This window comes from Toxotes jaculatrix, chromosome 13 (assembly GCF_017976425.1).
Source record: "Toxotes jaculatrix isolate fToxJac2 chromosome 13, fToxJac2.pri, whole genome shotgun sequence".
Classification (NCBI taxonomy): domain Eukaryota; kingdom Metazoa; phylum Chordata; class Actinopteri; family Toxotidae; genus Toxotes; species Toxotes jaculatrix.
Window position 1 is genome coordinate 17,361,582 of NC_054406.1, and position 15,821 is coordinate 17,377,402.

The 15,821-nt window shown below is 41.3% G+C and overlaps 1 protein-coding gene across 1 annotated transcript; it reads right to left on the reverse strand.

Moving 5' to 3' along the window:
• Nucleotides 1-2,039: 2,039 nt before the first annotated feature.
• On the reverse strand, nt 2,040-15,552 carry fndc5b (fibronectin type III domain containing 5b). Its single transcript, XM_041053672.1, has 5 exons — nt 15,477-15,552; nt 12,408-12,526; nt 10,122-10,320; nt 5,362-5,451; nt 2,040-2,179 (listed from the first exon to the last, which is right to left on the reverse strand). The coding sequence occupies exons 1-5, from the start codon at nt 15,550-15,552 to the stop codon at nt 2,040-2,042; spliced, it is 624 nt and encodes a 207-aa protein (XP_040909606.1).
• Nucleotides 15,553-15,821: the final 269 nt, after the last annotated feature.

Sequence of the window (15,821 nt, forward strand, 5' to 3'; positions counted from 1 at the left end):
GACCAGCTACTCCTGTGAGGCAGACTACATTTCTGCCATCTCTGACCAGTGACACAAACCTGAAGTTGAAGAGAAAAAAAAATCACTCAGACATTCATGTTCACGTTTGATGATCCACTCCTGGGATTTGATGCCACTGATGAAGATTAACCAGAACATATGAATCAAGCAGTTCTTGTCAAGAAGAAACAAAGTCCCCTCTGTTGCTTTGACCGATAGCCATTTTATGTCTTGTGTCTGTATAGGCTGTCCACTCAAAGCAGGCTACAGTCCAGTTTTTGGTCACAACAAAAGAAGTGGTTGAAAGTGGTTTCGTCCTCTTCTGCGTCCTGTTTTTGCAGCCTGTGTTTCTACAAGTTAAGATTTGTGTCCTTTGTAGCTCAAGAGTCCTTCATTGTGTCAAGCAGAGTTTCTGTAATGGTTAATCTGTTCTTCAGTATGATGGTGTCTGAGAATGGCTTTCTGTTGGACTCAGGGTCTGGAAGAAACAAAGTGTACTTGTACTACTGTACTTGGTGAGAGACTAATTGGCTCTTCACCGAGCCCCGTCCCCTGTACCTCCTGTTGCTACACCTGTCAGGCTTTCCATCGTATCTCTCTAGAAACTGCAGTTTACCATGATAACACTGGCAGATTTACCACTTGAAGTAATTAGCTATTTTTTGAAACAATGGGTCCAAGTTCTCATTTCTAAGCGAGGGCCATTGATTTTGCTGCTGGAAATGACAACTGACACTAACAGACTGTATCAGCAAGCTAGTTAATTAACTCTGTCAGTGAATTATCTGAAAACCTTTTCTCTTGCTCACTTATTAATGTTTCCAGCTGACTTATTTCATAACAAGAAGACTGTGAAAGGGTTTTAAATCTACACTTGATGGTTACATACATGATATGATGCTGAAAGAAAGAGGGTGAAGTGAAATGAAAGCCCTTATCACCCGAAATTAGGGGATGTGTCGTCCAGGCTTTTTCAAACGTAACCCCTAACTCCACAAATCAACATAACAGCATTTATTTAAAGTAACATTAAGTTACTACTGTAGGTAGTGAGCTAGTTATTATTACAGAAATACAGATAAAAACACTGTTTAATCCCCATTTCTTAGACTTTTGCATGTGCTTTTTGGTTTAAATGACAATTAAAACTTAACCCCATGCAACAGTTAAGCATGTTGAGAAATCCAAAGCTTCACAGACCTTCAGGACCTAGCTATGGTTGCTAAGCTTTGACTGGACTATGGTCACAGTCCAGGGAACAAGTTTAACAAATTGTCACAGTTCGTTCATGCATTCATTCATTCATTCATTCTCTCCCTGCTTTTTTCCATATTACTAACTCTTCTATAATTTCAGACCCTGCCATGCCCTCCTGCCCTGCAGTAACCTCCAGCATTCCCACCACCTTACTCTTCCTCACCCATCTACTAACCTGTTTCCAATTCCCTAATCAGCTCTTAGTGCTTATGCTGGCCCATTTCCATTCATTCCCTGCTACATTGTCTATTGTGCTTTCCACGCTGTAGCTTTCCAGCCAGTCTTGCCTGTTTTTGACTATAGGCCTGTTTTTTTTCATTTTGCCTGTTCCTTTTGCCTTTTTGCCTGGTTAATCTGCCTGTTACAGACCACTGCCCACGCTCTGACTTTGCCTACCATTTGCCGTTCCCTGCTTCTGCCTAAAGGTAAGCTGTTTTGAACTTTTACTCATGTCTCTGAGTCATGCTATTGAGTCCTCTTAAGTCTGACCCGTGATAGCAAATGATCAATTGGAAAAAATGTCACACACAACTGAAACCAGTTTAAGATCCTAAAAAAACTGGGTGAGCTGTCTAAATATATGGCTATGAGATCAGATAGGTTGTTGCAGAGGCATCATGACAACATGGAAGAAAAACAAAAAGCATAGAAATAAAAATAGAATAAAATAAAGTATTTGTATGATGTCTTGAGATATGAGACAATCAGTAAAGATTTCCTGCTCCTCACCTGTCCTGAGGTTCAAGGAGTTGGTTATTGCAGAAGGCGATGCAGGGCTGGTCTTAGACGTTGCTGCGCAGTAGCCCCCCCTGTGGGTGCTCAGGAGTACTGCACTCTGAGGAGTTCTTGGCTTTGTCCTTGTTGTTGTTGGGCTCATTGTCTTTAATGATGTCATACTGACGACAAAACAGGGCGATCACCCCTAAGACAGAAACAGACATGGTAATTATTTTGTTCAAGTCATTACAGCTTCATTTTCTTTTGGTTTATTTTGCTCTCTTCCATGGTAAGGTCAGAGGTCAGCGTCGGGACATTTCAGTGGGGTAAATACTTTTGCATGTTAAGTCACATTTGGGTTAGTTTAGTTTTATTAGATTCTCGTGATTCCAGACATATATTCTTGCATTTTTACTCTGGCCAATCCAAATAATTCAATTTTGAACTAAACTGAAGGAATAGTTAGACATTTTGGGAAATACACTTGCTTGCTTTTTTTCCCAGAGAACGAGATCTGAGAATCAATACCACGCTTGTGCCTGTATCTGTCCCCTAAATGAGCAACAACAGCAAACAGGCAGTTTGCTTAACTTAGTATAAAGACCGGAAACTGGGATAAACAGCTACCCTGGATCTGCTGAAGATAAAAATAAGGCAACGGGAAAACAGATGGTTGTCTTTAAAAGTGCTAGTAGAAGTATTATTTTACCTTTAAGCAGAGCCAGGCTAACTGTTTGCCCCTGTCTCCAGTCTTTATGCTAAACTAGGATAACCACCCGCTATCTCTAGCTTCAGTTTTACCATATGAGAGTGGTATCAATATCTAACCCTCAGCAAGAAAACAAGTACGCAGATCAGTAATATAAGACAGTTACAGACAGTTGGAAGCTTCTTCTTCGTCCTGTAGGCATTTTATTAGATTTTTTAATGTATTTTCTTATATGTTATATTATTAATTTTAGTGTAACCCTGCTGATATGGCTGAAAGCTCCAGGAGACTGTAATGTTACCTTTTGTGTCAAAGATCAAGAGGCTGACAATCTTAACTTATAACATGGATGAGAAAACAGTGCTGAGAATAATGGCACCTCTGAGCTGCCATAGATTCATGATTTGACAACTGAGCAAATTTCTGACTATGTGGTATGAGCAAAAGCTCCATAAAATGGAAGTAAGTGGACACTGAGTGGAAATTGTTTTGCCAATTTTTTTTGCATCACAAACTTTTTTGGATATTTGCTGTCAACTTTGCAAAAGCATTTTGAAATTATATTAAACTGACCTGAGCGTAAAGCTCCAAGACAACCCTCTGTAACATGCATTTGTTTTTTTTATTTTCCTGACTTTACTGTTATCATTTCTGGACTCTCTCTAGGCCCGTACACCTTCACATGTTAATACACACCAAGACAATTCCTTCAATAACAGAAGGAGGAGGTGGTGATATGTACTAGTTATTTATCTCTTCAGGCAACTGTCAAAGCAGATAGATTTCAGCGGAGAGAGAGAGACATGAACACTGTGAAATGTGCAGATGTAGATATGAACTTGATGTTTAGATAGCCATGTGAAGCCTGCCTTCAGTCAAAAAGATTAAAAATATTGCAGAGAGGGGAGATAAATGCGAAGAGAGATCGAAAGAACAAGAACAAAAAAGGAAAAAGAGAATAATTCATGGCTGTGGAGGGTTGAATCTGGCCCGATCAGGCTTCAGTCTTGGCTTCTGCTTATGTCAGCCCCTGCTCATCTGATAGGTGCAACACCAACGGGTGAGATGGGATATCTCACTGTGATATCCCCCCAGCATGCCCCACAGGCCCAATTAAAAGCTGAAAAACACAATTCGCCTCCTTCACTTTCAGTTATTTTTCAGCTTTTCTCGAAACCCGAATGCTCAGTTTTTCACTCTTCTCCCTCACTCCTCCCTCTCCAGCTCCCTTTGAATCTCCCTCTCTCTCTCAAATGGTGAAGGAGAGCTGGGCCTCTTGCTGTTACTGTATATTCCATATACAGTATTTGGGCCATATTTGTATCTCATTACACTTGGTGAATTGGGTTAGGAAGGAATATTTATAGCTGTGTTCATCTGTAAAACAGTGCTGAGAAGCACAAAAGGATGTCTGCAACACAGAGTCAGTTACTGGAAGGCTTAAATAACAAGCATCCATATTCTTGCAGTTTGAAACACTATTGTACAGATGGAAGGACTGTGTGCTGTACGAGATGATGAAAAAGTGACCTTGAAATTGTCCACATCCTGGTTATGTGAAGTGTGGATAACTATAAATCCCATTAACACTGTTTCCAAAAGTGAAAAATAGACTTTTATGTAATGGTTTAAACAGAAAGCTACATTCTCCTTCTCTGACTGAGCAGCAGTTTCTATCTAAATTATTCCAGTAGTTAGAAAAAGGTGACTGATGTCATGTTTTTTTGTTGACATCATTATGCTCTCATTATGTTTCTGAAGTTTTTGGGAGTAAACCAGGCTTTTTAACTGACTTTACTGACAGCCTACTCTTTTCCAGGTTACTCTAATTTATTACATTTAATCAATGTCAGGTCAATACAAACTTAAGTGACTAGAGTAAGAAGGTAACTCTTGGAGGATCAATACATAACTTAGCTGGCTTTAGATTCATTTTAGCGCTGCTAGTAGAGCAGCTGTAGAGATGATGATGTCAGTCTATGACTTTGGTGGAGACTGAATTATCCAACGGATGGATTTAATTTAGTACAGACATCCATGTTCCTCCCCCAGGATGAACTGTGGTGATCACATAACCTTTCACTTACTGTCATCACCAGGTCCAAATTTTAATTTGTCCACTACTTTGGTTTATGAACAAACACCTGCAAAACTAATAACATTCCCATCAGGGAATGTTAGTGGATTTCTAAAAAAACACGCTCTTTGCTGACAGTGTGCAGGAAGTCAGCACTTTCTTTCACTGTATTTCATTCAGAGAAAGCAAAGTTAAACATGACTATTTTCCGAATGTGGTCCACTTAAGGGTAGAGTTCAGCCTCAGACCTTGAAATAATATTAAAATACATCTCCAGTGGAAAAAAAACAATCAATCTGACTTCAAATTTCTTTTCTTTCTTTTACTAAGACACATTTCTGTTTGACAAGTTACTATAATAGCTTCTTGCCCCCCAGTACAGTTTCTTTTCCATTTCCATAGTTGCTTTCTATTGATGTGTTGTGTTACATCATTTGAAAAGCACTGCAGGGCACATAATAGTCATCACAGAGAGATGACACCCCCGCCACTTTGTGCGTCTCTCAACAGGACGCCAGTCAGAGAGCTTATTTGCTCCAAAGAAAGTGGATTCCTATAAGATCTACAGTGATAAATGTGTGACGCTGAAGAAGAGTATTACCTGCCCACATGATGAGCACCACTACAATGATGATGAGTTCTCCGGCCCTCAGCTGGGCGGCATGACCAAACTCCTCCATTGTCACCTCGTCTGGAGAGAGAGAACACACACACACAGACACAGTCAACAAACTGCCACTGAGGACACTGCGATTCATTGTTCCAGAGAGCAAATGTGAAATTGCCATCTCTCCAAAAGTCTGCAAGGGAAGATAAAAAAAAAAATCACACAAGGCAAAAGGAGAGCGGAGAGGCAGCCTGGTGTAAATTCTGCACTCTGGTCAGTGTAATTAAAGCTAAGTGAGAGCAGAGGTCCACAGAGACAGAGAGAGATGGATCCCTGCCCACTGTCACTCACCGTGTTTCTCTTACTGACAAGATGCTGGCAGCTGCAGCATAACACCGATCCCAGGGTTAAAGGTTTGAACACAGTCCACTACAACCTCTCACTCTCTGTAGCCAACAGCAGGCCTCATGTTAACCTCATTTCCCCTGGTCAAACTGTCCCCCTCTTCCAGCCAGGGATGCTTTCCCTGGCTTAGGACTGTGTAACATCTAAAGGCTTGAAAAAACAGAATAAAGACATCACTGTCACTGATTGGACAGTGCTGCATTTGAGGTGAAATGAATATTTGAATATTCTCAGAGCCACACACTGATCTAAAGGGTTGATTGAGAGATACCTGCAGAATGAGGACAGAGAGGAAAAGAACAAGCTACAGGAAAGAGAAGATGCAAAGTTAATGACATAGAGTAGTGTGATATACATGCATGTGGAGAGAGAGGAAGAAGAGGAAGTGATCAGAGCATCATGGGAGCTCCCCCAGCAGCTTTGGCCTGTAGCTGCATAATTAAGGGCTGGTTCATGGCTCACCTGATCCAGCCCTAACTATAAGCTTTATCAAAGAGGAAAGTTTTAAGCCTCATCTTGAATATAGAGACGGTGTCTGGTTCCCAAACCCGAACAGGGAGCTGGTTCCACAGGAGAGGAGTCTGCCTCCCACTCTACTCTTGGAAACTCTAAGACCCACAAGTAAGCCTGCATTTTGAGAGCAGAATGTTCTATTGGGATAATAGGGAACAATGAGATCTTTAAAATCTGATGCAGCTTGGTCATTAAGGGCTTTGTAAGAAACGGGAAGGATTTTGAATTCTATTCTGGATTTTACAGGGAGCCAATTCAGAGAAGACATGGGAGAAATGTGATCTTTTATTCTAGTTCCTGTCTGTACTCACGCTGCAGCGTTCTGGATCAGCAGGAGGCATCCAGTTAATGAGACACCCTGATAATAATGAATTACAATAGTTCAGTCTACTGGTAACAAATGTATGGATTAGTTTTTCAGCATCCTTTTGAGAAAGGATATTTCAAATATTCACAATACTGTACAAGTGGAAGAAAGCAGTTCAAGGGACTTGTTTTATGTGTGAGGCAAAAGATATGTCCTGGTCATAAATGACTCCAAGGTTCCTTACAGTAGAACTGGAGGCCAAAGTGATGCCATCTGAAGAAACTATATGATTAGATAATGTTTTTCTGAGGTGTTTCATCTGACTTCATAGACACAGCTTGGCGTCATTTGCGTACATGTATTATCAGTTACATGTTGGTGTGAACTATGGTAGAAGGGCTGATTGTTCCCTAAGTCCAGCCTCTTCAGGACACAGTTTTGATCTTAGTGTCTGGATGAGTCAGGGCCAATGGTACTTTTCTGGTCTAACTTGCTCTCAGGTCTCCTGTTGCCATGGTGATCCCTCTGCATTGAAGCTGAGGCCTCAAGCTTGACAGAGGGGAGGTTATAGTCTAATAAGTTGGTAATAGCAGATTACATGTCTCTGTTGTGAAGGCAGAACTCTGGCTCTGACTTGGATTGAGTATGATGTAAAAACTTCCTGAGGTTAGGCTTTTCAGCAGACCAGCTACCTTGGAAAGTGTGTATAGAGATAGGAGGACATGTAGCCATCTTATAAATAAGTTGTAAAAAAAAAGTCCCTCACAGTTTCCCAGGATCCAAGGTGACACTTGTAAATGTGCTGTTTTGCCACACCAATAGTTTATAACCGAATGATATTCCATTTACACTGACATAAAATAGATCGCACTGGAGAAGCTGGAACTAGGAAATATTTATCTTTTAAAATTAATAAACTGATGCAGCCTAATACATCATATTACTCTTAGTCATATATGTAGATTTAGGTTATTGATTAAATCCTTTACATGATTTGCATTAATCTGACTTCTTCAACAACCAAAGTTGTGTTATTTTATCATTTGGTGCATGATGGGTTTATGGGGCATCTTAGTATTAGGTGGAGGTACACACCCCTTGCCATACTGCGCTTTTGTCAAATGCACTACTTTGCTGTCAGTGCACCTTGTGATCTTTGAGCCATGTGTGCAGAATCATAATATTGAAATAAAATACACTAAGCTGTATTCATACAGGAGAGCAATTCAAACAACTGCTGTATAAAGCAGCTCTGTAAATCAGGTTACAAATTATGCCTTAATAAAAGTCAAATAACCCTGTTATAGTGTTTACTGTACATGGCAACTGCAATAATCAAAGCCGCTTTAATCAGGTTGCAATTAACTTATTAGATCCTTGTCTATTCTTGTCCACACTGTATGTGAATGTGTATAGCTGTGTGTTTGTGAAGCAGGCTGTTGCTGCATGGTGCTCAGCAAACTGTCAGTGATAAATTAAAGGTTGAAACAGTTCCGACAGTACGGAGGCTCTGTAATATTTTACTGCTGTTGAGGGTTGATTTACAAAACTGCAGATTTTGCAGCTCCCTGTATAATGTAATAACTGACATAAAACCTTATACCTCGACATTAGCCACCAAATATTTCACTACATTATGAAAACTTCAGCACATTCAGGACTTTTGTCATTTTTTGCAGTTTTTGCTTATAAGATGCAGAGATAGGCAGACAGGAGGAAAGAGGAACAGACAAACGGACAGAGACACAGACAGGTTGTGTTGCTTTGCGCCTGCAGATACTAAATGGTGTCAGGCTGATTAATACCCGCTTAGAAGGGGAGGAAAGCAGTAATGGCTGAGAGATTTAATCAGGACAGCTAATGAATGCTTCCACCAACACATACACTCACCTACACACACACACACCTACACACACACACACCTACACACACACACACACACCTACACACACACACACACGCAATTTGCACACCAGGAACTTCCATCAAAGTCGAAGCAAACAAAATGAGTGAGCACCTCAACATCAAGACAAATTGTCCCAGTAAACACCTTCAGTCACATGACCTCACAAACACTGCAAAATATAACCACGGTAACAAATAGCTCTGTCTAATACTGAGTCATATAATTAATTTTTTTTTCTTAAAAGAATTGAAGATGTCTTCCACAAGTGTGCTATATTATCGCGTTTTTTTTCACGATCTTACCTTTTTCAAGAGTTTTTATGAATCAAGTGTCTCCATCTTGGTACTAAATTCTAATCACCATGACATTTTTGCACCTGTCAATCAAGCCCTGTGTCCGGTGCTGTAACTATTTCTCTACTGACATTTAATTTGTAAGACGAAGAAAGTGAAAATTGAAAATTTGCCTGGACTGTTGCTTTAATACTGCAGAAGAGACAAAGTGACGAGTTCAGATGTACAATCTTACAGTGCATTTCAAGCTTGAACACCCCCCCGCCCCCCTCCCCCTCACAGGGACCACAACAAGCTCCCACACAGGAGTGTTTCTAAGGAATACACTGCTCCCTAATGTCCCCTCTTTCCTCTCTTATCAACTTGCTGCTGATGAGCGTTTAGCGTTTGCTGTGTCCCTCTGAAGCAGCTGCTCTCTTGGCGCTGTAACTGGGTCGGACGTGATAAAATTGGAAGTACTGCAAGCCGCTCCAGATAACAGCAGCCTCTGCATTTGAGAATGAGAACAATACATCGTAGGGAAGGTGGGGATGGGTTCGTACAAAGACGGCAATTTATGTGTTTTATTTGTGTTGAACTTATTTTTATTGTATTGAAAGGTTGACAGACTTTTTTCTTTATCCAGATGAAGCAAAAAACAGAACATTAGTCCTCTGCTGTGTTATTGTTTCTGGTTAAAAGCTGCTATTAAAATCTCTGAATGCATGGATCTGTATGAGCATGTGGGTTTGTGTGTGTGTGTGTGTGTGTGTGTGTGTGTGTGTGTGTGTGTGTGTGTGTGTGTGTGTGTGTGTGTGTGTGTGTGTGTGTGTGTGTGTGTCTGTCAGCAAAAGGAAACACAGAAGCAGAGTGTTTGTTTTCTCTGTGTGAATGCTCCTGTGTTCATGCATGAGTGCTTTGGTTTCTGTGTGCTTTAATACTTACATTTCTGTGCTCTTGCATATATTGAATTTTAACAATCTACCTATATGTGTGTGTGTGTGTGTGTTTGTGGCAGGAGTAAAGACTCATTGCTTATGCTTAACGTTCATCTTTATCGGCTTTTGATGTTGATTTTCATTGTATAATCTCTGAATGTTTGAAAAGTAATGCATAACTTGATCACAGCAGTTTGTAGTTTGACAGTTCAGAAAAGGCTTCCAGCAACAGTAAGCGAAGAGAGAAATGGGGACAAATGAGCAGCTAATTATGCTCCAGTGTTCCTTCAAGTAAGTAAAATAAATAAGTTTACACCTTGTGTTTGTAATAAAAGTAAACACTGATATATTACCAGATTCTCAAGTAAACTTAAAAAGAAAAAGAGAGCTAAATATGTGTTATCCTCCCTCACCTGGACTCTTAGACGCCATCTTCTCCGACTCTTTGGGCGTTCTGAAGAGAACGGGCTGACTGGGGGGGCTGCTGCCTCCCATGCTAATGCTCTGGACGTGAACGATGTACTCTGTGTCTTCATCCAGGTCCCACAGTGCACAAGAGCGCGTGGTGGTGTTCACCTCCTGGATGAACCTCAGCATGCGGACATCCTTCTTCTGCAGGCAAGTGGGGAAATAGAAGAGCAGAAGAGGAGAAATCAGGGCCAGGAAGCTCAGAGTAATGTGATACTTTATTGATCCCTGCAGGGAAACTCTTTTTATTTTGGCACCACCTCAGCAGAGAACTCACAGGTCAGGATTAAACCGATGCATCAGGCCAGTGATATTTATAAACCACAGATTACAGTGGGTTTTGATTTAGCAAGATTCTGATGTTTTTCCAAAGTGCCAAGAACAAAATTGTGGGGAAACCACTTACTATTTGTAAATTCTTTGACATGAAACTGTTGACATAAAAGCACAAAGTACCAATAACAATATCTGCAATTAAAACCCTGTATCACATTAACCAAAGTCAGAGGTTCGGCTTTACTTTGCTCCCTAAAGGCAAAACAAAAGACCTTGTTAGCAGAAATGTAGTGGATGCATGCTTTATCAAATGCAGATTTCTTGTGGCAAAGTCAGATTTTACTGATGATCCCTTGAGTGAAAATTCAGCAAGCTGCCCTCTGGTTAGGTCTGATATGGTGCAAATATGTACATGCCTCTCTTGGTTAACGGTCAGGGAAAAAGCTGAAGTAAAGCCTCATGGGGTTTTTTCCGGCAATGTAATTAAGCTTAAAGAAACAGAGTGCTTCTCTGGCCATGTACGCCCTGCGTGAAATGTACATTATTATCCAGCTAGGACTGCTTGCTCAGGTCAATTGGTTCCTGCTAGATCAAGAGTAAATCTCCTTAGGGGCACTTTTATTTACCAGGCAATTAAAGGAGGGAATTTCTTAACCTTTTAAAATTGCACGTTGACAACATTTACATTTGATCAACATCTTAAAGTGCATTTACAACTATTTGGCTGCAAAACTTTGACCTATCAACACTTTTTGTTCATTTGCATAAGTGGTTTTCCAAGTCTGACACCGTGGGCCCTCCCTCAAACAAAAATGCACACAACTGCCTTTGTCTTACGTCTACACTCTCCGATCACTTTATTAGGAACACCACATTAATACTGGGTAGTTCCTCCCTTTGCTCTCATTGATTCCACATGATGTTGGAAACTTCGAGATTCTGCTCCATGTCAACGTGATGGCATCACATCATTTCTGCAGATTTGTCAGCTGCACATTCAAGCTGCCAATCTCCTGTTCCACCACATCGCACAGGTTTTCTATTATTTCTGTGGCACTGCTGCAACATGATTGGCTGATTGTATAACTGCAGCAACATACAGGTATACAGGGGTTCCTAGAAAAATGATCAGTGAGTGTGTTTCGATGATAATCATGCTCCAAGTTTTGGAGTTACATTTCCCATAATGTTTTTTTTTGGAGTATGTAACTGGAAAATATAATATCTCAATGGATTCAGTGAGTTGCCGTGCTGTTGCTGTGGGTTACTGCATGAGTCCTGTTGTTTTTATATATGTTTTTTATATTTGTTTACATTTTGGCAACGTGGCACCATTAAAAGTCTGTCAGATTCACTATACTATTACTTACAGTTCCTGTTTTCAATGTATCCATGGATGTACGGGCTATGACTGGATCACTTTTATACTGAAGAAAGCTGTGTGTGAAATGTGATGATTCTCAGGCACGTTCAGGAGATAAGCAGTGTTTTTGTCTCTATGATTTCTAAGCAGATTTATGGGCATTTATTCGATGGATATAAAAAGTAATGATATTCTCAGAAACGGCAAGTCACACTGAATCTAAAAATATGTACATCACATCACTGTGTTAAGATTGGACTGAGTAATGACTCCAAAAAAAGAGTGAGATTTTGAATAACAGCAATCAAGCGCAAAGGGTTTTAAAGTACCACAGCTGCCTCCATAAGATGAGCGCCACGCCGCTTTTCACCATGTGGGTATGTGGACCAATCAGCAAGCCACACCACAACAACTAAATTCCACTTGTTTTTAGATTCAATCATGCATCTGTCTTTTTCACCTCTTTCTTTGCCTCAAATCTAACTCCTCACAGTTTGAGAACCTCTGATCTGAACTACGTCCTAACTGCGTCATCACTTTCTCTCTGCATACGCTCACGTGAAGGACCCAACACACACACACACAGAAGTACCTGTTGGGTGATGGCGAATCCAATGACAGGGTCCCCCTCCAAGATCTCCCACGTGACCACGGCGGAGTTGACCTCAAGCTCTCTGATGGTCACATTGAGCGGAGCTGACAGCAGCGTGTCTGACACACGCACACACGCAGCATGGGCCATGGACAAATCAGAAGAGACAGGTCATGAATATTTTGTCTTTATGCCTTGTAATACACACAATAGATGCTACTGCGTAGACCTGAACACGTGTCTCGCCCTCTCCATCACTCTCTCTCTTTGAACTCTGTTTTCTCTTGCTCTCTCACGCCAGCTTCCCTAAGATCTTCTCCTGCCCTTCCACAAATTAATCTCCCTGCTTTCGTTAATACCAGGTCTAATTAACCACACACAGGTCTCTTGGTGTTTCCCTTGAAAAGACGCTCTTTCTCATCTGTCTTCATCTCCGTGTTTCTCTCTCCCACACTCACAGGCATTTTCCCATCTTTACCTTTTTCTCTCTTCTTTCTCCGGAGCACATCTCATTAAAGTGTGACTCATGAGGATGTATTTCCTCTGTCCTCCTCTGCCAATTGATGTTAATGTTTGGCCTAAAGAACTCACATCCCCGGATGCAATGTATTTGTTTGTTTGGAGATTAACTCTGATGGATTGAATTACAGTCTTGCTTAAGTTTCTTCCCTGCTGTAAAGGGAGCAGAGAGTGGAGAAAAACCTCATTGGTAGGATGTGTGTGTGTGTGAATGTGTGTGTATGCGAGCAGGCGTGTGTGTATTCTAGTACAATGTCAAGGTCTGACTCTGACGTTGCTTTTACAAGTCAGGCTCACGGGAAATACAGACCTGACTCTGATCATAGAAGACCTTGCCAAAACACACACACACACACAGAGGATTAGGATTGAAACACATATTTACTATTCTGCGCTATTCTGTTCCCAATGGATAAGCACCTATATGAATTTCAGTTTATTCAAATTAGTTTCTCCACTACCACAACTATTATTCCTCCAGGAGCTTCCTGTGCAGTAAAATTTACAATCTGCATGTGATTCCACGATACAGTCTTTCTTTGTAAATGCCTGAGTGTTGAGCTGAGCAAGGCCACACTTCATTTCTTACTTGCTTTTTATCTGTGAGAGGAAAATTGTGTTACTTCGTCTTTCAAAAGTTACCGAGTGTTGCTTTAATTCTGCTCCTCTGTAGACTCTCATCTCAGCTGTAACCTTCCCCACTCCATTTAAAAGTGTGTTTCTGTGTGATCCAATTACAGTACAGTGCTCTTTCTTTTTCTCTGTTTACTCACCAGATTACCAGCAGAAACTGCAGTCTGTCACTTATAGCAAATTAGATTGTCACATCCGTCTCACACCTCTGCAAATATTGAACCTCCAGTCTGAGACTTGTTCAGAGAGTCAAATAATGGTATTACAGGATGAAGATCGTACTCTCTTTTTCTCTCTGTTCTCTCCTTGCCTGCTCAATGTGAACACAATCATCAGGACACAGCAGAGAAAACTGTGTTGTGTTACATAGTTTTGATGAAATTAATTTTGTGGTGAGTGACAAACTCTCTCAGTGACTCCCAGAGGCTCTGTGTGTGTTTGTTGATGCAGAGTAGATGTGTGGTGTTTGTTCAAGTACGTGTGTGATACACAGCGATGACTCCCTGTTTGACTAGCTGTTTCCCCACTGTTTATTATGGTGGCTCAGAGGGCCAAAACACAACAACATTTCAGGAAACACAGCAACATTTTCTGAAATGTCGTGTGTTTGCTGAAATATTGTTGTGTTTAGACCCTCAGGGCTACCGTAGGTTTATGTTCCAGAACTCACACACACACAGAGAGAGAGAGAGAGAGAGAGAAACAATAGCAATGAGGGATTCCCATCCATTCTTTAGCTGTTTGCTGCCAAAAATGCCAAAAGCTGGCTGCAGAAACACAAAACTCCCTCTTAAAACTACATTCATCTCCAGCCTCAGGAAGCCAAATATCAAATCTCTGGAGGCTGAGATAAACCCCACATGATCTTATCACCAAGATTTGGGCTTTTCAAAGGACTATCTGTCATCTCTCAGCTTATCAACCGCATGCAAAGTAACAATGTAAGATCTTGCATCTGAGATGAATGTCCTTCGGGAATATAAGCTGCTGCAGGTTAAAAATATGCAATATCATGAAAGATAGATGAGGTATACACCCAACCCAAGCATGATATATGATGATAGATGCTACGCTGCGTGTCGGGCTTTGAATAGGAATAACACTTTTTTTTTTTTTAATTTGAGCTCATGTCATACTATTTCAGGATACTGATGGGCACTACAGAATAAGATTTAAGGCAGGGCCACACACTTTAGGGCTGCAGCTAACGATTATTTTCATTACTGGTTAATCCATCAATCATCTTCTCAGCTAACTGATACAAAAAAATGACAGTAAATAGTGAAAAAACACCCACCACAATTTTCCAGAGGCCAAGGTGGAATCTTAAAATTTCTTGTTTTGTCCGACCAACAATCCAAAACCAAAAGATATTCAGTGTACCAGAAGAAAGCTGGCAAATTGTTGCTGAGAAATTTTCTGACCTTCTACCATGCACTTAATCAGCTGTACCACCCCCCCACCCCCCCCCCAAAAAAAAAATTACACAGTGCAACAAAGAGGATCTTCCTTTTTCTTGTTTGTCAAAATCACATTTACTCATAGAAAGATGTTCCCAGCTAGGGAGAAAAACTTGCTTTCTAAAGCAGAATATTAGCCTCAGTCTTGATACAGTATAGGAGACTAAATTGTGTCAGCCATTTTTGGCATTACAAAGCTTATTGTTTCTACAGAGTTGATGCTGATGCACGCAAAAACACGCACATCCAAGCACATGCAAACACATCCATAACAATGTGTCGTGTTAGGTGCTTTTCCAACGGGACCTGCTACTCTGCCATGTACTACATGCATCACATTAGACAACTGTGGTCCAAACACACTAATACTACACAGCTGCATGTGTTTGATCAGCGAGTGCATCAGCATCCCTTGTTTACTCGTGACAATCCCTCATCAACCTGTGGTCAAACTCACCGGCATTAACGGAGGACACCGAGAGGAAGCCCAGCAGGAGCAGCAGCACCGCCGCAGACAAGTCTGGTTTTGCCATCCTCCTGCTTGTTCTAGCGAGGCTTCACATCCTGCGCGGCCCATCTATAACATCCCATTAACGGGAGGGAGCGAGCATCCCGGTCGGTGCTGGAGAGGGAACTTGTTGTACCGGAGACTGGGCTCACCTGAACTTGGACGTTGCAGCAGAAGCGCAACAACAGCCAGAGGAGGGGGGTTGGTTGTGGTGGTGGTGGTGGTGTTCGATACCGTGTTCGGTGCCTCGGTGCCGGTGGAGCCCCAGCGGCGGCCCTCAGACTTTCAGTCCGG